The 23,929-nt window shown below is 43.5% G+C and overlaps 1 protein-coding gene across 3 annotated transcripts in view; it reads left to right on the top strand.

Moving 5' to 3' along the window:
- The window catches only part of cntn1a (contactin 1a), a 108,703-nt gene that overhangs the window by 76,082 nt on the left and 8,692 nt on the right, over nucleotides 1–23,929 (top strand). For all 3 annotated transcript variants that reach the window (XM_080761496.1, XM_080761497.1, XM_080761498.1), the window contains 12 exons: nucleotides 92–273; nucleotides 1,915–2,039; nucleotides 2,622–2,739; nucleotides 3,361–3,508; nucleotides 7,842–7,969; nucleotides 11,674–11,846; nucleotides 13,396–13,519; nucleotides 16,864–17,025; nucleotides 17,371–17,520; nucleotides 18,349–18,419; nucleotides 20,334–20,568; nucleotides 23,039–23,142. In XM_080761496.1, coding sequence (XP_080617622.1) covers nucleotides 92–273; nucleotides 1,915–2,039; nucleotides 2,622–2,739; nucleotides 3,361–3,508; nucleotides 7,842–7,969; nucleotides 11,674–11,846; nucleotides 13,396–13,519; nucleotides 16,864–17,025; nucleotides 17,371–17,520; nucleotides 18,349–18,419; nucleotides 20,334–20,568; nucleotides 23,039–23,142 — 1,720 coding nt within the window. The remainder of the gene's footprint in view (nucleotides 1–91; nucleotides 274–1,914; nucleotides 2,040–2,621; nucleotides 2,740–3,360; nucleotides 3,509–7,841; nucleotides 7,970–11,673; nucleotides 11,847–13,395; nucleotides 13,520–16,863; nucleotides 17,026–17,370; nucleotides 17,521–18,348; nucleotides 18,420–20,333; nucleotides 20,569–23,038; nucleotides 23,143–23,929) is intronic.

Below are 23,929 nucleotides of genomic sequence, written 5' to 3'. Positions count from 1 at the left end.
GAGCTTCAGAGGGCAGTAGTACTTCACACAGCATACCATAAAGCGTGGGGTCTTCATTGATATTGTATGACCCCCTCCCTCCCCCCACCAGCCCTATCCCTCAGATCCGCTGGAGGAAGGTGGATGGAGAGTTGCCCACCAATCACAAGGTGAGCATGGCGGGGGCCCACCTTCACCTGTTCGACGTGCACTTTGAGGACGGGGGAGCGTACGAGTGTGAAGCCTTCAACTCCAAGGGGAAGGACTACCACCGCGCACGTGTAACCGTGGAAGGTACAGTACAGTATGAGCGTTTAGCCCTTTTCCTGCTGTTGACATCGGTACTTCTTATGGGTACTTTATCTTAAAATCAGTGGGGGAAGAAGTCGTTCGACCGACCGACTTCAAATTCGCCACACATGTCGCATGACGTGTAGAGTCGGTCGGATATGCGGTTCAGAATCGCCAGAAAAGGCTATGGCCTTTTCTGATGAGTCAATTTATTCCCATGGCAACCCTGCAGCCTTTGCTTGATTTGGCAAATTCCCCCAAACCTCTCCAATTCCCCACACCTGCCATTTGATTAATTAGTCAGTTTGCACTCTCCAGACATTCTCGACGTTTACTACATACAGTCTAAGGACTTTTTGGACAGAACTGCGACCCCCCCCCCCCCCCCCCCCCCTCATACTGTACATGTCCATATACTGACAAGGAGCTCCTTATATGTTCATAAAAGGGACACAGGCAGACTGGCGGTTACGACGAGTACTCTGACTACTGGTATTGCAGCACAGGGTGGGGCATGTATTCCCTGTTTGCATTCCCAAGTACGCCAGTACTTGCGTAAAGAATACAGGTTTTGTAATACCAAAGTAAAATACTAGTAAAACGTTAAAAAAAAAAATCTGCATTTTTCAAATAACCAAAGTATAAAATAGGGCTTAATTGGTTAATGTTTAGTCTTCGTAGTAGGCCTAATAATAATGCTCAAATTCGATAAAGGTAACTGAAGTACTCGAGTAGTGCAACCACCTCAAAAGTGTACTCACAGTCAGTACAGTACTTGAGTAAGTACATATACCTTTCAACCACTGCTTTCCTGCTGTTTACATCAATAGTTTATGTGCAGCTTTCTCTTAACACAAACAATCAATAACCCCTCACACTTTGCGATCGATATCAGCTGTAATGGCTCTGTAGTGTAGCAGGACAAGGTGCACTGCATGCACCAGTCGCCTGGCGTTGGACCAGCCAAACGCAGCCACAGTATAGTGGTAGTTTTTCTTTTATGCCTGCAGTATTCCCGCAGATTTTATCGACTCTGTCGGGTCAGGCAGTGTTGTTTTTGGCAGCAGATTTTGATAGTTTTTTAGTCACCTGGAATGTTTGTGTTAGTCTAGCTGATCTACAAGCCCACAACGCGTCGCAGCACGGCGCGTTGTGGGCTTGTAGATCAGCTATTTTCAGCATGCAACTAATTGTAAAATGACTAATACTGGATCTATTGTCCACTAGTCCCTTCCTCAAATTGAGTTCGTTTTTCTAGTTTTTATTTGTTGACGAAATTGTCAGTATATTTAGTCTTAGTTTTATTCATCATAGCTTAGTTTTCATTTAGTTTCCATTTCGTTTTTGTTAGTGGAAAAAGGTAGTCGACACTGGTCGGGTGGAAACCTCATAGTCTGCAAAGTTACTTTTCAGGATTCAAATTAAAATAATACGCTCAAAATGCGTCGCTTCTTGCTGATCTGCTACTTTTTGTGTGACTCTGTAGTATATGATCAAGTAGGGCATTAATTAATGAAAAAAACATAAAATAATGGAGGTTTCTGTCCAACACCAACGATATATAATATTCAGCAGCTTTACTGCTCTTCCCCTTTCTACAAAAATCAAATCCAGTAACGGCCCGTACCTCTCTCTCCTCTGCAGCCTTTCCAGAGTGGGTGGAATACATCAACAGCACAGAGAGAGACATCAACAGCGACTACACGTTGTCCTGCGTCGCCAATGGCAAACCAAAGCCACGCATCAGCTGGCTGAAGGACGGCACGCCGGTAATATTCAACGTCGATATTGCCCCATACGTAGATAGAGCCGTTTTGGCGTTGTACATATACTGTACAACGTCGTCCCGGCAGCAGGTCACTTAAGAACCCACACACCCACTCGGTGGTACCAGCCAGAGTAGTCAGGGGTGGCACAATCCTGACAGACTGGCAGACTGGCACTGCGGGGACAGGAAAGTACATGTTGTTTTCTGAGAGGGTGCCAGCGTAGGTTGTGTAAGCTCTCCATAGTAACAAGCCACCAGGCCCCTGAACTAAAAGAGTCCCTGGGGAGCACCCAGCGCTGGCAGCGGTGTGCGGGCTAGGCCGTTTCATGTCTCCCTCCCGCTCCCATGCATCATTATGCATTATTGAGGTTGCTCTCCCAGTCAAATGAAGTCACTGTCATTCCTATACAGCTTTCATTTGTGTCGCCAGCGGGTGCAAAACACTGCATTGCAACACGTGACCGTGTCAACAATCGAAGGCTGGATTCCGCGACTGGGGAGGGGGGGGGGGGGGGGATTTGAAATCTCGCCAAGAAGTGCAGGACGTTGATGCGTTCTCCCATTTCATTTTGTTTTCCTGCAGTACGACAAAAAAAGATTGCAACTCAGAGGCTTGACGTTTCAAGACTCAGGGATATACCAGTGCACAGCAGAGAATCACCACGGAGTCATCTATGCCACCGCAGAGCTGCGTGTCATTGGTGAGTGAACAGCACAGCCACTGACTGGCTGAGTCAGAGGAATATATGGGTGCGATCACACACACTGAGATCCATTGCTATAGGCACAGGTGCTTCAAAAACGCTTTGGCAAAATAGTGTATTGAAGAAAACCAAATGTTGATGAATCACCGACGTCGAGTCTTGATAAAGTATCAAGACTCCCACCATAGTAGAATGGTGGGACAATTTGCCATCTGCCATTGTCCCACCATTCCTACTGCATCTACCGCCATCCATCAAAACAGGATGGCGGTAGACTGAAAAGTTGAGAATATTTTAGAATAAAAAAAGGCTAGAAAAACACGCAGCACAAGAAAGGAGCACACACACCCAGGCCACACCATATAGCAAAACAAGGGTTTTGCTGGTAAATGTGTTTCTATCAATGCATCTCATGTGATCATCCCCTAAGGATCACTTACTCACTTTACAAGATGAATAATTAAAATATACGCCCTGCTTGTCAAATAAGATTTGAAGTACCGTAAAAACAATTTTTCAATATTGCCAGTTGCCCATGTATGCGCTAAGATCACACAGTATTCATGTGAATAACATTAGCAAGGATTGTGATGAACAACACAAGCTGTCCCACTCCAGAATGTGCTCCCACGTTTGAACACAATCCAGTGAAGAATGTTCTCGGAGCCAAAAACAGCCGGGTCATTATCGCGTGTCGACCGAAGGCGGCCCCCAAGCCCACCATCACCTGGAGCAAAGGCACAGAACTTCTCTTCAACGTAACCAGGTCAGTATAGCCTCTCGTCATGGCCCAGTAAGGCTGCTGTCTGCATTGTTGTTTCTGAGGTGCAGAGGCGTCAATTGAGTATGGCAAGCTATGGCAGCTGCCATACCTTTATGGCTCCAGGGGAAAACAAATAAATGTGTTTTTTAAGAATCCACACACATAACCATCCAGTTGAGTAGTTTTGTGATATCACCCATGCTCCCTATACACAAATAAAAGTCATTGCATTTAATAGCATGGCCAGACTAATTTCACTGTGTAGATACAGTATTAGTCTGGAATCTCTGTGTGGAATCTGCAGGGGCGGATACAAAAAAACCCCCAAAATGAACCCATTCTGGGCAGGAACCCCTTTTGGTGTTTTCTTTTTTTAAATATATGTTTATTGGTAATAGGTTTCAACAATTTAGTACAGTTTGAACATACCTTTTTTTTTTCTCCCTCACCCCATCCCTCCCCCCAGTTATCGTCATCATTAAAACAACATAAAAAAAAATAACATTCATAATTGAGTACAGACATACAAAAACAAACATACATACAGACATATGATATAAACAGTAGGATACAAAAATAATAATTTAAGCACAGATAACAAAAACAATATAAATAACAAAAAATATAATAAAAGAAAACAAAATAAATACAATTATGGAAAAGATTGTGTTCGGAACGTTGTCATACATACATCACCCTCTATACACAGTTATATCATTATGAGAAAGCAAAAAACACACATAGTATTGATTCAATTAGTCTGTCGGAAGTACTCTCAGATTCTCAAAGTAGGTAATAAATGGTTGCCAGCTAGAAAAGAACCTTCCTGTTGAACCTCTAATTGTAAACTTTATTTTTTTCCAATTTTAAAAATCCCATAATATCCTTAAGCCACATAGCTATAGAAGGGGAAGTTGGGGATTTCCATCCCAACAATATTCTACGTCTACGGCAAATGCTCCTTTTGGTGTTTTAAGCATTATGTTATAGTTTAGCTAATGAAAAATAGCAGATCTACAGCTCATAGCGTGGCACAGAGTGCCGTGCTACGAGCTTTTTTAATCGTTAAAATGTGCCTCAAATCTTTGAATATATTTTCTTTCAGAACGTTTTCAACTCAAATCTTTGCTTCTGTGGGGTCCCTGGAACAACATATTTTCAGATGGGGGTTGGCGGCATATTACTTTTTTTTTTTTTCGACATCAGGCCTGATGCCCCACAACTTCGGAAACAGCAAATATTCAATCACAAGCGGGGCCAGACTAAACTTCAGAGGCCCTTTTTTATTTTTGCACTGGCAGTCAAATTACATTAAATGCCCAACTAGCTACTTCCTCCACTCGTCATGTCATCACTATGCAATTACAATGTTAAGTACTGTACATATAATTAATTACCGTATATAAAAAATAAAATTAGCATTTGCGCCTGTTGTAGACATGCGCAGAGCAAGTTCAGTCAGGGAACCTCAGTCAGCACGCCGGCCGTTAATTGGGCCACCACAGCATCATCCACATGATTCACTCAGCCAATCACAGCTCACCCCATCTCTCATACCGGCTACTTGAACCAGAGGTTTGCATTCCTCTGCCTTCTTGTTTGCCCACTGCTGCTGTATCAGCGTGCTGCTGTCATACAACTTGCGCTCATTCTGCTTGCTTACTTGCTAATGCTTTATTGTATACTGTGCGCTGCTGTATACAAGTGCGTGCTCACCCACCTCCACCCCAGCTACCACCTGTCGTTTTGGATCTACTGTTTTAGGTACGGGGGATTCGGAGTCCCTATGGTCGGGACTGATGCGCTTGACCCGTACCTAAAAAGCAGATCCAATACATCGCCAAACCATAATAAATATATTGCATTGATTATCTTATATTCAATAAATATATATATTACATCCTCCTTGAGTTGTCTGACTGAACTGCTATTGTTAGATATGGACTGGTATATAGATACCAGAAGTTATCCCTCATCTGTTGGCCTACCTTTAAGGCTTGAGGACGCACAGTGCATCATAGTTGCATGTTTCCTTTGCTTGGTTTTGAATTCAAAATGTTCTTTTTCTGCATGTGACACATCTGGGTCACAAGGATGTAACACATAAGAGCATTTTGTCTGGGAATCCCTGTTAGCAAAAAAAAGCATCTTTCTTGCACACGATCAGCCACTAGCGCCCTGCAATTCTGCAAAGTGGTTCTGTTTAGCAGTGTGAGTGCTGTGACACGCTGTCACAGCCTTGACATTAAACCCAACCTAGCTGCTCAGTATTAGTTAGGGCAGACAGAGTGAGTTGGTACTGTAAGCTCCTCTCCCCCTGCATGCCGCTCCTCGCTGACAAGTCAACCCTAATTTGAATTCAACAAGACTACTCAAAAAGGGTGACTCGAGTTGAGTCCCTACCCTCTTTCAAAACTCCTATAAAAGATCACCCCAGTTGCAATTTTCTTGTCTTCTAGCGTGCCAACAAAAATTAGACCCAAGGAATCAGTGCTGGATGTGAAGCCCATTTCCCGTCACAATTTTACCCATGATTTACCCCTGTAAGCAATACTTCTCTATTCAAGCAATTCAACCAGACTTTACACTTGATTTTATTACCTTGATGAACAACATTGTCGTAAGTTTTCGCGAAGCTTCCCCTCCCCAAAACCCTCCCACCCCTCCCCTACTGGGCGGGTTTTTTCCTTTTCTTTTACATGAGCTGGGCGTGCTTTGATGATGTTGCGTAGAGTGGTTGTAATGGGCAAAAGAGGTGCCTGAAATGTGCCTGAATAATGCGTTTTTGCGACCACAGGTCGCATTTACTATGAAAACGTGTAACGTCCCGTCAGTCAGTCAGTGTGTCACTCAAATCCCCCATACCTCAAACCCTCAGATCTCATATGGATATATGTCATAGCTTGTTCTGACATTCCATATGTTGATCCTTCCCCATCCATCCTTCCTCTTCAATGTACCCCTTTTGACTGATACCTGTCCATTCAAACTCTAGACGGGCCTGCTCCAAAGTTATTAGTGGCAACCGGCGAAAACTCAACAGGCCCGAAAATTAAGGCATCAAACCCTGTACACTCAAGAGAATGCCCCCGCTACCACCCTTGGATACCTGCGATACATCACTGAGGATACGTCCCAGGTGCATCCGAGCGATGTATTTTCGTTCTGAGGTATTCTATTTATAGTGACTCATAGGAATAGACTATGTGACAACCAGGTATAGACTTGACTTGACTTTTAGTTCTACTGGACCTCTTCTCCACTCGTACCTGTACCTCCCTAACATTTGTGACCAAATTTGACTGAGGGACTGCCATTGGATTTTTTTTTGTTTTATGTCATATGAAAGTAGGGAATCATAGCTTCAAATTGACATATTGGTTGTTCAGTTTGACCCACCAGTTTTGGAGATATGGCTTATAGAGTAATGTCTTGCAGAAAACATCAAGTTGAGAAAACAGGCTTGAAAGGTTCACTTCTGTGGTCTCTAACATTACACCTAGCTACATGTTTAAGCATTTATTTCATATTTACATGTCGATTTCAGCTCTGACACTTATTTCAGACATGCTCTAGTATGTGAAGAGTCTATTAACTCGTGAGTTTTTCTCCTCTTTTCTTCTCATCTGGTCACATTTTAGTCTAGTTTTTATTTGTTGACAAAATTGTCAGAATATTTAGTCATAGGTTTAATCATCATAGCTTTATTTTGTTTTTGTTTAGTTTTCGTCGTTGAAAAAAGGTAGTCGACGAACATTTTTCTTCATAGTTTTAATTGACGAAATTAACACTGGTAGTAACCAAAATTGTAAGCAGCATTATGTCCTCTGATAACATAAAGACATGTCTGTATGTCTGTATGAGTCGGTAACCGTGAGAGCGTGTGAAATGGTGACTCTTCTTGAGCAGTTTTGCTACTTTGTATGCATGACAGTGATCACAAGGAATGCAGGGAGATAATTAAGGTTCAAGGTTCTTTAATGTTACATATTGTGTACAGGTGCATAAAGAGTTACATTCCTTTTTTTTTTAAATGTTTTAAAGATTTTTTATTTTTTTTTAAAGAGAAAGAAAAGGCTCAAGTATTTCATACTCCCTGAGGAGAGAGAAAGAAGAGCGCTCAGAGCACTTTCATGAGCTTTCATCATCTACACCACATCCATAAAACATGCTGGCCTCCTGACCTTGGTATTTCTACCTTTCATCCTTCCACGCGGTATCTCTGCATGTCATGTCAGCATGTGGTGGTGAAACCTCAGCCTCTCCCTCTCCTCTCCTCTCTCTGCCCAGGGTGTTGATCTCTCTCCCTCTCCTCTCCTCTCCTCTCTCTGCCCAGGGTGTTCATCTGGGAGGACGGCAGCCTGGAGATTGTCAACGTGACGCGGTTGGACGAGGGAAGGTACACATGCTTCGCCGAGAACGACCGGGGAAAAGCTAACAGCACGGGCTCTCTATCCATCACAGGCGAGTGCTATATAGCTGCTCATTTCAAGCACACACGTGCAAATAGCCCACGGTGTTGCTCTTGGCGCGACAAATGTTGTTGCTACGGTTACTGATAGTGCAGCTGTTGTGGACATTAGCGGGGCAGCTGTTCCTGTCAGCATCCGTCTTCATCTGCGGCCTCTGCACCTCCAGCTGTCCTCTGAGTGTCTGACCTATGGAGCCTCTGGTCCTCAGGTGGACACTGGTGGGGCTATTAGTCAGTGCCCAAGGGCACAGGTGACAACCCTAGATCAAATGTGAAGAGACAGGATCTTTTTTTTCTCATCCCAGTCCGGTGAAAATCAAGGGTAGGAGGGTTTGACTTGAGAGCCAACGATCCGTTCATAAGATATTTGAGTAAAGTTCGTTCATATAAAGATATGTATAGGGCTGTCACCTCATCATAGTGAAATGATACAGTATGACCCTTCAACCACTTAAACCCCACATACTTTGTTGACCGCCCTCGGTTTGCCAAAAATATTTGTTCTCATACGCTCACAAGGTTTAAGTGGTAAATTCTGCTGCTCTATATTGCAAATGTAAAATCAACATGTTGGGTTCTCAACCGCACCAAGTTGAAAAGGCTAGTCTCTCCATGGTTGTAATTTACAGAATTGTCGATTAAATCAACTAATTGTTTAGTTGCCAAATTCCTATGGCTGTTATTTTATGTCTTTAGTCAAGGTCAGCCCTAAAGATAATTCTTCTCATGTTGTTGATACGACATGATAGCTGGCATGCAATGCAATAGAAGATATACTGCTGGTATGAAGCCAATGACAACGTCTCTACGTAGCTTTGTTGGATATAAAGCTCTTTAATGCCCCCTTCTGTCCACATGAGAGCATTGAGCTACTCCACCCTTTTCTCATAAACAACCATAGAGCAACTATTAATTTAACTGTATGCTCCCCCAGGTCTCTGTATTAGGTTGCCTCCTGTTAAAGGAGTGGAGACACTTGCAGATCGCCTCTTTTCACAGAATGTTTGCCCCTAGGATAAGGATAAGGCTCTAAGGTTCAAGTGGATTAAAGACGGCACAGGGCTTCTATAGACAGGCTAGGTATTTCTCATCCAAATATGGACCGACACATTCTGTGTTGAATTTCAAATCACCTGCATGAATATCGCATCACCATCTGTGTTGTTCCTCATCATCAAAGCCCACATTATCCTCAAAGCTGAGTCGCTTTCATCCCTCCGCTCCAGGGGTCCTCCTCACCATGCAGGCTACATTTCCATCTAACTTTATTTTTTGACGACGAACATAACCAGAAACACCTAGACATAGACTTAATAATAGTGTTTCTGTAGTTAACTCTGTGTCCCATTTTGAAGAAAACCTGGAGACTTGCAAGTAAGCCACTATATTGTCTTTGTCGGGTGGAAACCACACATGTTCAAAACTGTAAATATCAAAAGTAACTCTTTGAGTTTGCACATCTGCTACTTTTGATACTAAATAAATAAAATATGGAGATAGGAGGTTTCTGCCCGACAGCAACTGGTACCGTATACTGGCTGTATACAGGCAGCAATGCAGCATGGTCAAAATCTATTCTGTGTTCAGGATTTCAATACTTAGTACTCTCAGTGCAGTCAGTGGACAACTTTTGTCACATATCAGTGTTGATTTTGGCAGCAAATTTAGATTTTAGTTTTAGTCATTAGTCTCTTGAATAGTTTTTATTTAGTTTTAGTCACATTTTAGTCACCTGGAATGTCTTAGTGTTAGTCTAGTTTTAGCACTGGTGTTCTCTCTTGTTGTTCGTTTATTCAGTGCACTCGGTGCGTTGTCGTTCGAAAATCCAGTGCGCTGCGCACCGGGTGTGCCGAGTGCCCGCACTGAGCGACCCTACCCTGAAGCTGGGGTTGTCCAGTGTGAATGCGTCACAGCTGTGGTCGTTCGTAAATAAGGCACACTGAACGCACTCTGTGACGTCACCGCACACCACACTCAACAAACTGACCACATTCCCGGTGCGCATTCCGTTCACGAAAATATATTTTTTATTTCCTTTTCTGCTAATTAGGATAAATGTGCGCAACTGTAAAGACGAAACGGAAGTGGAGAGGAGGCTCCACTTCCAACAAAATGAAAACAAATAAACAAGGCCATTTTACATGTAAATGGCCCTCCTCCTCATTGAATGAGGAATGAGGCAAATGAAAGGTGTACTTTTGAAATAGTCGTTTTAGTTTCTCGAAGTCCTCCAACCATATAAATTCATGATTTGGATCTATATTATTAAAACGTCTCTCCCTAATAGAGTTGTAGAATGGCATTTCATTTTAAATTTCCTTTAGTTCACACAGACTACATAATCTATCCTCCTCAACCGTGCCTACATATCTGCCTGTCTCAATATGCAGACCAAGTATGCCAGCTCTAATTTGGGCACATAAGGATCGTTTCTAAATGTCCATTCATTTCACGTTAACTTGCTAACTTTCTGGGCTTAAAGAAATGTCATTAACAAAGTCGATTTTATCCTGATTTGTCTCGCTAAAAGAAGCCACTTTACTATGAATATCTTGCGAATATTGTGTGCCTTGTGATGATTGGGTCCAGTATTTAGTTCAGTTCCCCCCCTCCTGAACCCAGTGTACTCTCTGCTGCCCCATCTGGCGAAGTCAGGTTACATGGAGTTAAGCAATAGTTCAGATCTGTGTTCATGTTCACTCTCGCATTTGGAAATGATTAGACTCCAACATTGCTAATTCTCCTTTTGGGCTAAATACAAGCATTGCTACAGAGAGCTCGATGTCCAGTGTTTTCAGCAAAACTAGTGCATTTAAACTTATGCTGTCATTTCTGTTGTTGTTCCAGGCAAGCATTGTCTGTAAGTGACTTTGATTATCAATTCTTTAGACTTGAATTAGTTGTGTGCAAGTGATCTGTTCACTGCATTGTTCATACAGTATGCTAACTTTTTAGGCCTTGTTGACACAGCCTTTACACAGCCTTGTCTCATTTGTATTAAGTACTGTGATGTACTGTAGCTGTTTAATCAGTGCTATTTTCTTTCAAGTCTTTATATATTATTGTTGCATGGATTTGTTTGTGAAATGAGTATTCACATATATGGTATACTTACATAACCTCGAATATAACCTACACTTATATTTACATTTACTCACTTTATCCCATTTAGGCCTGACCTTGAAATTAAAAGAAAATCGTCTAAATCCTCCAGTTTTCTGAAATAAATATTTTCACGATTAAAAAAAAATAACAGACCTACAAGCTCGTAGCGCGCCACTCGGTGGCGCACTATGAGCTTGTAGATCTGCTATTTTTCAATAGCTAAATTATAACAACAAGCAACATACTGTAATTGTTTTTGTATGTTTGCTGTCTTTGCAGTTTCACTCCGTTTTCACTACACTCACTGTAGAGTCAGCAACAAATATTTTGGAGCTTGAAGCATACATCCTGACTCTCTTGCTTGCTGTCTAATTGTGGTTGCTACACCTTAACCCATTTTGGGCGGGAACCCCTTTTGGTGTTAGCATTTGAAAAATCGAAGAAGGACTGACATAGAAACATAGCTTTTTCAGAAAACTGTCAGGATGTAGAAGACATTTTTAGAATCTGGGTCAAGGAGGACAGTATAGCTGTCCTTGGCACGGACACTTTGATGACCCCTGTGTCCCCCCCGCTCCCTGTCCTCCCACAGATGCCACCAAGATCACGCTGGCTCCGTCCAACGCGGACGTGAAGGTGGGGGAGGACGCCCGCATGCAGTGTGGCGCGTCCCACGACGCCTCCCTGGACATCACCTTCGTCTGGTCAGTGGACGGCAGGGTCATCGACGTGGACGAGGAGAGCCAGCACTACGAACGCAGCGCGGTGAGAATCATGTCACGGCTTGAGGTTTCACAGCGAACCGCGTGTAGTCCAGGAGGCTTTTCTTTGAGTGCTTTGCCTGATTCAAGTTCAGTTTTCGACCCCGACCACAAAATATCAGGACTCTGCGTTCTAAACTTGGTCCTGGAGACCATCCAGGTCAAATGGTATAATTATAGAAACATTTGAGGTCACACTGATGTCCGTGATGTTTTCATTGGAATACCTGGAATGGAAAAAGGCAGCCCCCTTCTTTTTTTTAAAAATGAATGTGACTACAGCAACCATTTAGCATGCCTTACCCAAGTAGCTCAGACTGATGTTGCCTGTGCACCGTATATCACTTTAATAGCAATATCCGCTCACATCCATTATCGTTGACATGGCCTCACTCTCTCCTGGTGCAGCTCCCTAAACCGTAGGCAGTGGTTAGCATTTCTCATTTGTCGTTATACTGGCCAAGCGCCATCATGATGATTATGATTGATGATGGCCGATTTCTATACACAACACTTATTATTTTTCCCTGTCACAAAAAGGGGGTGTATTTTCCAGTTAATGCCATTTATGTGGTATCAGCACTGCCAATATGACTCATGCAGTTTATATACTAGTTAGCTGTACGAAGTGTTACGGAAAGATGTGTTCTCGTAAAAGATTGACCTTGGTTTGGCGGTCAGCAGCGAGCGTGACAAAGTCCATCCCTCGCCTGTCAGCTCTTAATGAGGCGTTGGTCTAAAGCCCGGTGGCTAAAGCTCCCTCCAGTTCACTTAATTGGAAGACCGAGGTTGATATCTCAATCCCTTCTGCCTTGGTATGGGGTTGAAGTCCAGTTTACAGCCGTGTACCGGGCTGTAAGCTGAACCTCTGATCGTTTCACAATCTATGTTTTGGGGCTGATGAAATGTGCATCACAATAGTGCTGCAAAAGTTCATTGAATTAATCAATGTAATCGATTATATTAAATAATAATAATGAGTTATTTTGCGTTCATTCGAGTATGTATGAAAAATTAAACAGATATTTTAAAAAAAAACGTTTTAAAAGAGTAATCAATAGGATAATAAGTAAGCTAAGTAAGAGGTTCGCACTAACATTGCACCGCTGATCCCACCAATATGTCTGAGTCATACTGTCGGGGGCTTTGTCAGAGTACCCGCTGTCTGTCTGTGTCCCTTTTGCATGCCCATATTATGGAGAACCCTTAGTCCTACTCCTCCTCCCAGCCAACACTCCCCACTGACAGGTAGTTACCCCCCCCCCCTTTTGATTAACATCAAAAGGGCATGTGAACATTTTGGTTTTAAGATGTTGATATTCATTTTGTATTCATCCTTAGGACCCCAAATCACACCTTGGAAAGCATGAGTGTCTATTTCAAACAAAGTGTTTTTTGACTGGGGGAATTGCCTGTCATAATTTGACCCCCCAGTATTAGGATGTTGATATTCATTCATCAGCCAACACTCCCCACTCACAGGTAGTACCCCCCCCCCCCCCCCAGACCTGGCTGTATAGATAAGCTACTCACTCTCTGTTGTGTTCGTCCAGAATGGAGGCTCAAGTGGGGAGCTGCTGATAAAGAACTCCCAGCTGAACCATGCAGGACGTTACACCTGCTCCGCCCAGACCCCCGTCGACAATGTCACCGCCTCTGCCGACCTGGTTGTCAGGGGTGAGTCGTACACACACACTCTCACGCACGCACACGCATTAGGCACGCATACGCACGCACACACTGCATGCATTCAAGGCTATAAGACTCAAAACCAGGATTATTAATAAACATGCACACAGCAGTAATAGTATGTACAAATTCAGCAACTGACAGGAGTGACAGAGTGGGAAATGATTTATGTCAATGTTCATGAAATTGTGTCTGCTCTATTAAATATGAATCCAATCTTGTGTCATTCATCGCTAATGTCGTTAGAATAAGAAGTAGTAAACTCTGTAAAACAGTCTGGAATATTAAATTACACTCCTAAGGCAAGCACTGGCATTTTATTCATCAAACACTGCTATTATATCCTGTGCAATGAATATACTCCTATAATATTCCTTGTTGAATATTGAATATTGTTTGAAAGTGGTGTGTACAGTGTGTGTGTGCGTGCGTGCATGCTTGTGTTCGTGCGTGCATGCGTGTATGTGTGAGAGAGACAGAGAGAAAGAACTAAAGCACACGCGGCTTGTTCTCCAATACACAGTCGAATATAGTGTTTATCTAACGCCAAAGAACGTACAAATGGACGAAGCCAAATGGACCCTTACGGTTCCATTTGGCACACACGTGCGCGCTGTGTGTGTGTGTGTGTGTGTGTGTGTGTGTGTGTGTGTGTGTGTGTGTGTGTGTGTGTGTGTGTGTGTGTGTGTGTGTGTGTGTGTGTGAGGACGGAGGAGAACATCTTGCCAGCATTACCAGACCATAGCCTTTTTGCCGCTGGTTAATCTGTCAACCCTGAGGCTCCATGCGAGAGCGCAGACAGTAGAAAGCTCTGGAAAAAACGCTGTGGAAGGAAATGCCTCGTGTCCTGCAGCTAGGTCAACCACAGGAGATGCAGACCGTATTGCCAGAGTTTGCGAGAGAAACAAGCAGCCAGGTCTATGAAAACAAGCCCAAAATAAGTGACTAATTAGGCCACATGAGCACATATATGCGTCAGCTTTTTTTAATCTATCTATCTATCTATCTATCTATCTATCTATCTATCTATCTATCTATCTATCTATCTATCTATCTATCTATCTATCTATCTATCTATCTATCTATCTATCAAATCTATATCCATCCAGATAGAGAGAGGATAGAGCGAGTACTGTACAGTATATTGAGTTTCGTTTTTAGATTGGATTCACGTTGACACTAATAAAGGGATGTTATTGTAACAACTGAACATTAGTAAACATATCGTGTCTGTCAGATTAGATAAGAGTAGAGTAGACCCATTGGGGGCACTGTGGCTATCATTTTCACATTACTCAATACCATAAATGTGTTGGCTACAGCAGTGACAACTCAAGCAGGCTTGGAATACCTCCAGAGATCTCCCATCTCTCACCACAGCCGCTTGACGTGGCATGCCATTGATTGCGCTATACTTGTTTCCCCCCCGACCGCGCGTGCGGATGTCGACAAGTACGAACCCAACACCGGCAACACACTCCGAGGGCCTTCCACCGTGCGCTCGTTACATTATGTACTTCCTGGATGATTCATCATGCTCCTACTGTTTGCACCCTCCACACATCCTGATGAGTGAGTGCCTGACTTAACCCTGAAAGTAGCCCAGTGTTGGCGGACAAAGGGCCTCTTCAGACAGCACAAATTAAAGAGCTCTAGTTGGTGATCCGGTCCCCCCCCCCTCGTCGCCACGACGACCGCTGTCGCTTTCAGACCAGGTGTTGACAGACGGCCAGGTGAACGCGCTGCAGCGGCGGCTGCTGCCCGTGACGTTTTCTTCCCCCAGAGTGGAACCAAAACACGAGGGGCCCCCTCCCCCCCTCGGGCCCCCTCCCCCCCCCCTCTCCGGGGCCGCTCCTAATGGAGTGCCAACTGCCAACAGTCGGGAAACGGAAAGAGGGGAGAGATGAAAGACAGCCATTTATCAACAGGCAGATGAGGAAGCGAATCCGATACGTGAGATCGGCCTCGGCCAAGAACACGTCTCTGCACCTGTAGCTTATTATTAGCCGGGTATTTGAGATGGGGCGGAGAGCTGTTTTCATAGTGTTATGGTAGTGTACTGTTACAGTCTAGGAACTGAGTCATGCCCTGTGATCTTCCCCCCGGTGTCTGTCAATATCACGAACGTTCACAAGAGTTTGATTTGGTTTGCGAATCGTGCTTTGTGAAGATGCCATGCACCAACAAACAAAAAGAATCGTGCTTTGTGAAGATGCCATGCACCAACAAACAAAAAGCCTGACTTGCACTGCCAGTCGTGCTCGTCTCACTCCGACGGCGACGGGCATACGGTCTGTCTATTTGTAAGCCCACAGGCACCACAGCATAGAGCGCTTCGTCCACACAGATGCATAGAACATGTGTACAGTACCTCATCCCTCACAGCGATGGGACGTATTTCTCAGAGATATCCTTAGTGTGCTTCACTACTGCTCCAACTTCTCTTCAGGGAAGCGGAGTGGAGGCTTAACGGCCCCTCGGGCGCTATGTCTAATCGCCTTAGTTCTTCACATTTGTATTCTGTGACAGAAATGAAAAAATGGAAATCCTTGGCTGATTTCTGGGGGCTGTGAGTTGGACGGCTGACCCCATCCCCCCCCCCCATCCCCCCTGCCGACACATGTCTGGGTTTTCTATTAGGCCATCGTTTTACTCAAGAAGTAGAAGTGAGAAGAGCAGAGTGCCCAAGGAAAACACCGGATGAAAAAGAAATGTACGCCTCAGGCTCAGTTAATATACTTCTATGTCAATGTGCCCCAGGTTCTAATTTCTTAATCCATCAATCTCAGCTGATGTCTTTTTTAGAGGGGGAGTGTGAAACCCGCAGAAGTGCTGTGTTTGATATGCATCACATACTGTACAGACTGAGCTGTCTTTTTATGGGTGGGGGGGATTGGTGTCGAGGCATGAAGTGGTTTTAACCACACTCTCACGTCCTAAATCAGGGGCAAACATTCTGCGAAATAGCTTATCTACCAGATTGCAATGTGTTGTGAGCTTGTAGATCAGCTATTTTCGGCTAAGAGATTTGGTGTAGGTGAAAAACAGGAGGAAACCTAATATAGAGCCCTGGGGACCCCGGTCAACTATGTACAGGTGATTAAGAGTTGAGTGGTTTTACAATGATTTAACCCTCTGAGCATGAAATGGAAGATTTGGTACCCTCTTAATTCCACGCCTGCGTCTTTGGAATATGATATCCTGTTGCTGCTGCTGCTGCTAATATACTGTGAATACATTACACGTCAGACAACGTTTATGTGTCCCCACTGACTGTATTCTCTCCACTCTTTCACACCTCCACCCACATCCTTTCCTTTCCCTCCCTATAGGGCCCCCGGGCCCCCCAGGGGGAGTGCGGGTGAGCGAGAAGACCCACAAGAGCGTGAGGTTGCAGTGGAGCCGTGGTGCAGACAACCACAGCCCCATCTCCAAATATACCATCCAGTGCAGGGACTCCTTCTCAAAGGACGTGTGGAAGGAAGCCACGACATGTGAGTGCTCCAGTCCACTGGCTGCTTAAATAAACCTCCGCTACCTTAATGCTCAGCTGGTGCTAGAATAAGGTGAGTCAGAAGAACACGAGATAGGTCCTTGCAGTGCGTGGTTGGCTGCGTGTTTCTTAAAAGATGGGTCAAATGTAATTTTGGGATGCCACAGTCACTCAGAATATAGGACTTTATCTCCCCGAAATAGATTGTTGTTTCATGGATATTTTCTGCTCAGTTCTGGGTCACTACAACCTTATACTACCGTATACTTTTAACACACCGTGCTATTTCCCCTGAAACCTTGGCGCTGTAAAATAAAAACGACAACTTGTGTCTTTCTCTGTGTAGCTCCTGCAGATGTTGAAGGCAATGCAGAGGAAGCCACTGTGGTGAATCTGATTCCCTGGACAGAGTATGAGTTCAGGGTGAGTGCCACCAACACCCTGGGCATAGGGGATCCCAGCAGCCCCTCACCTACAGTCACCACCCTGGACGCAAGTAAGGACATGAACCCACTTGAGGGCTAAATACTAACGCCGGGGTCTTTAATGTTTTGCAGGCCAAGGACCCGTAGCTGAGAGAGATGAAGCAGATGTTGCAGATTAATCCTTTTCATAGATTTAATAGGTAGCTTCATAGACTTTGCTTGACAGGCACCATCATGTTGGATTTCACGTTAAAGTGTATTTTTCAGACATTTACCACTTAAAGCCTCAACACTTAGTAAATTTGAATTTCACTCTGTAAAAGTAAGCTTTTTTTTAGTCAAAATTCTTGGTAGTTGGTAAGCTATTGTTTTCTACAGAGTTTATTTTCTTAACCACATTAACCCTGGCATCGCTGTTTTATAAGCGAAAATTTATTTATTCTATAAAAACTATTTGGTTGTGACGCTTTAATTCGACCCCTGTTTTACTTACACAAACTATTACTGAGGGAATGAGTCAGACACAGTCCCTACGACATAAGCAACGGTGCCAAATGCACCACATGAACCTTGACAAATGAGCACTTTTGGTGAAATTGTACACTTGAAATTCAATTATAAAATGGAAATCACAGGCCTACAGTAACCTCTTCTTAAAACAATAATCCTGGCCAGAGTCGAGACCGAGCAGCTAGAATCTCGGGAGCGAGACCCGAGGTGGTGTGTCTCCCACATGAGCATTAAGGTGTTGCGCTTGGCATGGGCCCCGAGACATTGATATTGTATTTGCGGGGGATAGATGTCTCAGTAGTCTGTGCCAGGGTTCAGGGGCCTGTGTGGGTTGGCGTTGTTTGTATGGACTCTCAACATGTGGGTTGGCGTTTGCTGTCTCGTTGTAGTTCCTGTGGTGGCGCCCTCGGACATCGGCGGGGGTGGAGGCACCAGCAGGGAGCTGACCATCACTTGGACGGTAGGTCTGGGCACTTTCCACTTTCCTTCTGTGTCTGTCTGTCTGTCTCTCTTCTCTTTCTGACTGCGTCTGTCTGTCTCTCTTCTCTTTCTGACTGTGTCTGTCTGTCTCTCTCTCTTCTCTTTCTGACTGCGTGGGGAAATGCCACAAACTTAGTTGACCAGACATGGCTCTCCATCTAAAAGCACTGACAAAAAAAGACAAAGACGATATCCTGCTTTTCAGCTGACATTTGTACTTTTTCCATCAACCAGTGATGGAAAAAAGTACTCTTTTTGTTTTACTTAAGTAAAAGTGGGGTTATCAAAATTTACTTGAGTAAAAGTACAAAAGCATTGGCATCAAAATGTACCAAAAATACCCAAAGTAAAAGTACTGTACTATGCAGAATGTCCTGTTTCATGTTTTCAAATTAATCCACAAGTAGGACTCATCATCAAAACTCTTTTGAAAATCGCAATCGTAATAATAATCAACATCTACAAAATAACTAGTGGCTGAAGTTTTCAAATAATTGTAGTGGAGTAAAAGTACAATATTTGCCTCTGATATAAATAGGAGTAGAAGTAAAAGTATTGGAAATTGGAAATACTCAAAATTGCAGTGTACAGTACGAATGGGCCTATATTAATCAAAACACAAACAAAGTTGACTTCTTTGATGCCATTGAATTCAATGTCAATTGTACATTTGATTGACTGTCATTGCTTTTAACTTATGTCGGGAGGTGTATTGCTGTACAACTCTTTAAGCTAAGGGGCGCTGTTTCGCCTTTGCACATAAACGAGGAAAATCATTCAAGATTTCGACACAGACTGGATTAAAAGTTAAAACACTTCTTTATTGAAAGCTATGGACTAATACATTAAACTAAAAGTCCTACCACCTCTCTAACATGTGGGGCACGAGCGTAAGCACCTTGTATTTTGCATTTGTACATAATGGAGTTGCTAATTCTGAAATGGTGTCTCTCCAGTGTACACGGGTGAGAGCACTTAAACTCTCGTAGAGAAAAGTTAAAATCTTAGGCTAATGTCTCACCTAGACACAGGATCTGTCACAAATGTTGACCCTGAGCAAACAGGCTGGCTCTATTAAAAAAGTTCGGCACTACAGTGGGTAGAAGAGAGTTACAGTGAAGCTTTAAGTAAAATGATGAAGATCATCTAACACCACAGTGTAGCACAGCAGCAGCTAAAGCTACTGTAGTGGCCAAAAGTTTCCTTCAAATCCATCACAAAAAATAAACACACACACACACACACACACACACACACACACACACACACACACACACACACACACAAACAGCTGTAAAAGCGTTCATGCCTGTGGACAATCTCTCACGCTACAGCCATAACACAGTCAAAACAGTGATCGAACTGGAGCTGTTATCCTCTATTTGCCTGCCTGGATCACTCTTTGCTTGGCAGAGGCCCCCGCAGCTCTGTCCTTAGCAGCTGTAAGATGTGGCCATGTCTTATTGTCTTTAGAGGTTGGCAGTGCCTGACGCAGGCACGCCTCGCTGGACATAATGGTGTGACGATGAGCTCACAGTGTAGACGGCACAGGAGGAGATGAGACACGATAAAACTAGAGGCTGAGACGATGCCAATGTAGCCGGGCAAGTGTCTATAACAGTTTTAAACCACTTAAACCCTACTGTATATACTGTTCTTCCTTGTCAGATAGCAAAAACAAATTCAGCTCTACAAGCTCACAATGCAAGTTTTGAGCTTGCAGATCACAATTCACAACGTTCACCTATTATGCCCAGAATAGGGTTCATGTGGTTAAATAATGCTCAGCAGTACAGTCATTCTTCAGTGTACTGTATGTAAACGACTGACTGTGGTAATGAGTCCTACTTGTGGATTAATTGTCTAATGGCTTGATGGTTCCCGGTGTTATTAGCCTGTGCAACCACAGTACTACTATGGGAGCGACTTTGGTTACATCCTGGCCTTCAAACCCCACGATGGCTTCGAATGGAGAAAGATCGCGGTGGCTGATCCCCAAGCCAGACGATATGTACACAAGGATCCCTCCATTCCTCCCTCGACAGAGTTCCAGGTCAAAGTGAAGGCCTTCAACAGTAGAGGAGAGGGACCCTACAGTCAACCAGCCCTAATCTACTCTTCACAGGACCGTAAGTATACTGACCGACACGCCATACGATCTCTCTCAATCCGGGACCTTGTGTGCATCACCGTGTCCACAATGGAGACCAATTAGAGCTCATACTTGTTGTAGATACAAACGTACTCAAACATACAAAAGGGACCCTTTAGAGCAGGGGTTCCCAAACTGTGGTGTGTGCACCCCTTGTGGTGCGCGAACGTCCTCTAGGGGGTAATGGCGGTTTCATGGTGTTAATGAACACAAACGGCTAAATCCGGTAAAATACTGTTGCGATGTATTGAGAAAAATAGCTAAATGTGTGGCAAATCTGCAACAAAAAAAAAGCTTTACCACTAGCTTTCTTCACAAATGTGTTCATAAAGATGTCTACATCACATATGCATTTGTTCCAACCCAACTCCCTTGGGAAACTTTGTGACAGCTGCTGAAAGTCGGGGTACTGTAAATATGAAATAAATGCTTAAACATGTAGCTAGGTGTAATGTTAGAGACCACAGAAGTGAACCTTTCAAGCCTGTTTTCTCAACTCGCTGTTTTCTGCAAGACATTACTCTATAAGCCATATCTCCAAAACTGGTGGGTCAAACTGAACAACCAATATGTCAATTTGAAGCTATGATTCCCTGCTTTCATATGACATGAAAAAAAACGAAAATTTAAAAAAAATCCAATGGCATTCCCAAATTTGGTCACATTTGATCACTTACAGTTGTTCAACTGGGAGCTGTGCCTCGGCTTTCAGTGTTTAAGTAAAACAGGGAAGAGCGCCGAACTGATCTTGTATTGGCATTTCAGGTCGCCGTAGTCTTAAGAGAGACACTGAGGGATTCTTCAACATGCCAACACTCTGCTATTCCATCTGTCAGTGTCAGGTCACTGGTGCGCGTGTGCTGCAGTAGAGTAGCATCCATGCACTCAATAGAAATTCTCCTGTATAAATGTGAGGAATTTTAATACCCGCTTGAATGCACACCCATTTTCCCCTCCATACGTCCCTCCCTCCCTCGTTCCCCGGCCTTCAGCTGGAAGGGGATTATCATGATCTGTGTAGTATGAACCAGAAAGCTGATAATTTGCCCAAGGATGCAGAGCATTTAGCCCACTTATTAACTTCCACTGACAGACGGCGGAGATAACCACGGGGCAAAAACCCAGCTAGCTGTCTAGCATGGCTGTCATGAGCATGTACATAATATTCACTTTGTGTGCGTGCATGTCTCAGTACATGTGTGTCTGTGTATTGCTTGTGGTTGCGTGTGCAACCATGTGACACTGTATGTAATGGGTGGTGTTGGGGCTGTGCCCAGTGTGGAGGTTAAACATTTGAGGACAGGTTCTTGGGACGGAATAGTGCTGATTTTTACAGCAAATTTCTGATTTAGTTTAGACTTTAAGTCATGGTCTTTTGAATGAAATTCCTTTTAGTTTTAGTCTAGTTTTAGTTGACTAAATCTACAGTTGATTCTAACGACAAAAAAGTATTTTGGCAGGCCTTGATGGCTGATTTTACACATGCTATGCAATCAAGTGTAAAATCAGCCATCAAGGCCTGCCACAAGACATTTTTGTCATATGTCATATTTTGACATATTTGCTATATTTTCAGAGAACACAGGAGCGCTACCAAACTCCCTAACATTTTATTCTAGTTTTTATTTGTTGACGAAATTGTCAATATATTGAGTCATAGTTTTAGTCATCATAGCTTATTTTTCATTTTGTTTTCATTCAGTAGTCGACGAGCATTTTTCGTCATAGTCTTAGTCAACAAAACCAATACTGGGATTCTGGGAAGTTCCCAGTATTGATTTTGTCCCAGTGGGAACTGGGAACAGATGCTCTACACCTGAAGTGTCCCTGCCACAGCAATAGAGTGGTCATGGACATGTTTCTGTCACTGCACTTGTTTTTTAAGATTTGTTTTTGGCCTTTCAAGGTTCAAGTAAAGATAGACAGGAAAGAGGGAGAGACACAGAGCAAAGGTCTTCATGAACGGGACTCAAACACGTGGTGCGCTGTCAGGCCAGAGCCTATGTGTGGCATGCACCTGGACCGCCAGGCCAGCTGGTGCCCTGCACTGCAATTGTTCCACACTGTGATGGAAGTACATTCATGCTAGGGAACTTGCGAGCAGCTGAGTGCATTTAGCAGCATCTATAAACATGTAGGCATAAACCAAGAACAAGCACCGGATGGTTTATACGTTACAGTCAGACTAATGGATCCATTAGAGAGTATGCTGTACATCCTGGTGCCATTATGTATTCACACGTTTACTGTAATTGTAAGACTGTGTTGATGCTGTACATCATGACAATACCCTCTGAGGGCCATATCTTCACTAACGGTTGTCTCAGTCTGACTCCTATGGTAAATATACAGTAGGCCTACTTAGTTTATATATGCACCGTTATTCTGTATTTTCAGCACTTTGAGCTGCTGTACTCTTATTTCTTCCATGTGTGTCCTGTCTCCAGTTCCCATGGAAGGCCCTGCCATCGTAGAAGGCAAAGCTCTCTCTGCCACTGAGGCCATCGTCTGGTGGCAGCCCGTCCCTCAGAACAACATAGATGGATACCAGGTCAGTCCACGGTCAATCTGTTAACCCGACAGTGTTGATTTTGGTTTTTGGATTTGGTTTCAGTCATATGCTTTTGAATACAATTTAATTTAATTTAATTGTATTTTAGTCATCTGAAAAGTTTTAGTTTTAGTAAATGTTTAGTCAACATTTTAGTTGATTTTGTCAATTAAGATTTATGTTGCCTTGATGGCGTCGTAATGGCTGATTTTACACTTGGTTGCATGCTGAAAATAGTCGATCTACAAGCTCACAACGTGTCACAGTATAACATGTTGTGAGCTTGTAGAATTGCTATATTTTCAGAGCGCAACACCAAAGCGCAACTAAACAAAATTACTTGTCTTTTAGTTCACTGGATGTCTCCTCCATTAGTCCCTCCCTAACATTGTTGTCTATTTTTGATTTGTTAATGACATCCATTCACTTTGTTTGGGCACTGCTTTCAATGTTGAAACAGAATTGTCAGACTTTGTCAGAGAAGTGGTAATGTTTCTGTCTGCCAGGACAATACAGGAGGATTGAGTGTCTGGTTAAGGGGATTGTGTGGCTGACTAGTAAACATTTAAAGGCAGTTATGAGCTCTGACACTATGTAATGTATTACCCTTGTAAGCTTTGGGGAAACAAATGTAATTGGTGTGCTGACTTGTTTAGTGAAATGGACTGTGACGTGACTATAGCTTGTCTTAAACATGATTAAAGCTTGTCTGCACTGTGAGCTTGTTTAGTCTGTTGTTTAAAATGAGAAGTCTCTTGGCAACAGACCAACAGCACTTGGTCATAAT

Source organism: Protomyctophum bolini, assembly GCF_963924005.1.
Source record: "Protomyctophum bolini genome assembly, chromosome: 4".
Classification (NCBI taxonomy): Eukaryota; Metazoa; Chordata; class Actinopteri; order Myctophiformes; family Myctophidae; genus Protomyctophum; species Protomyctophum bolini.
This window is presented reverse-complemented; position numbering and strand designations above follow the sequence as displayed.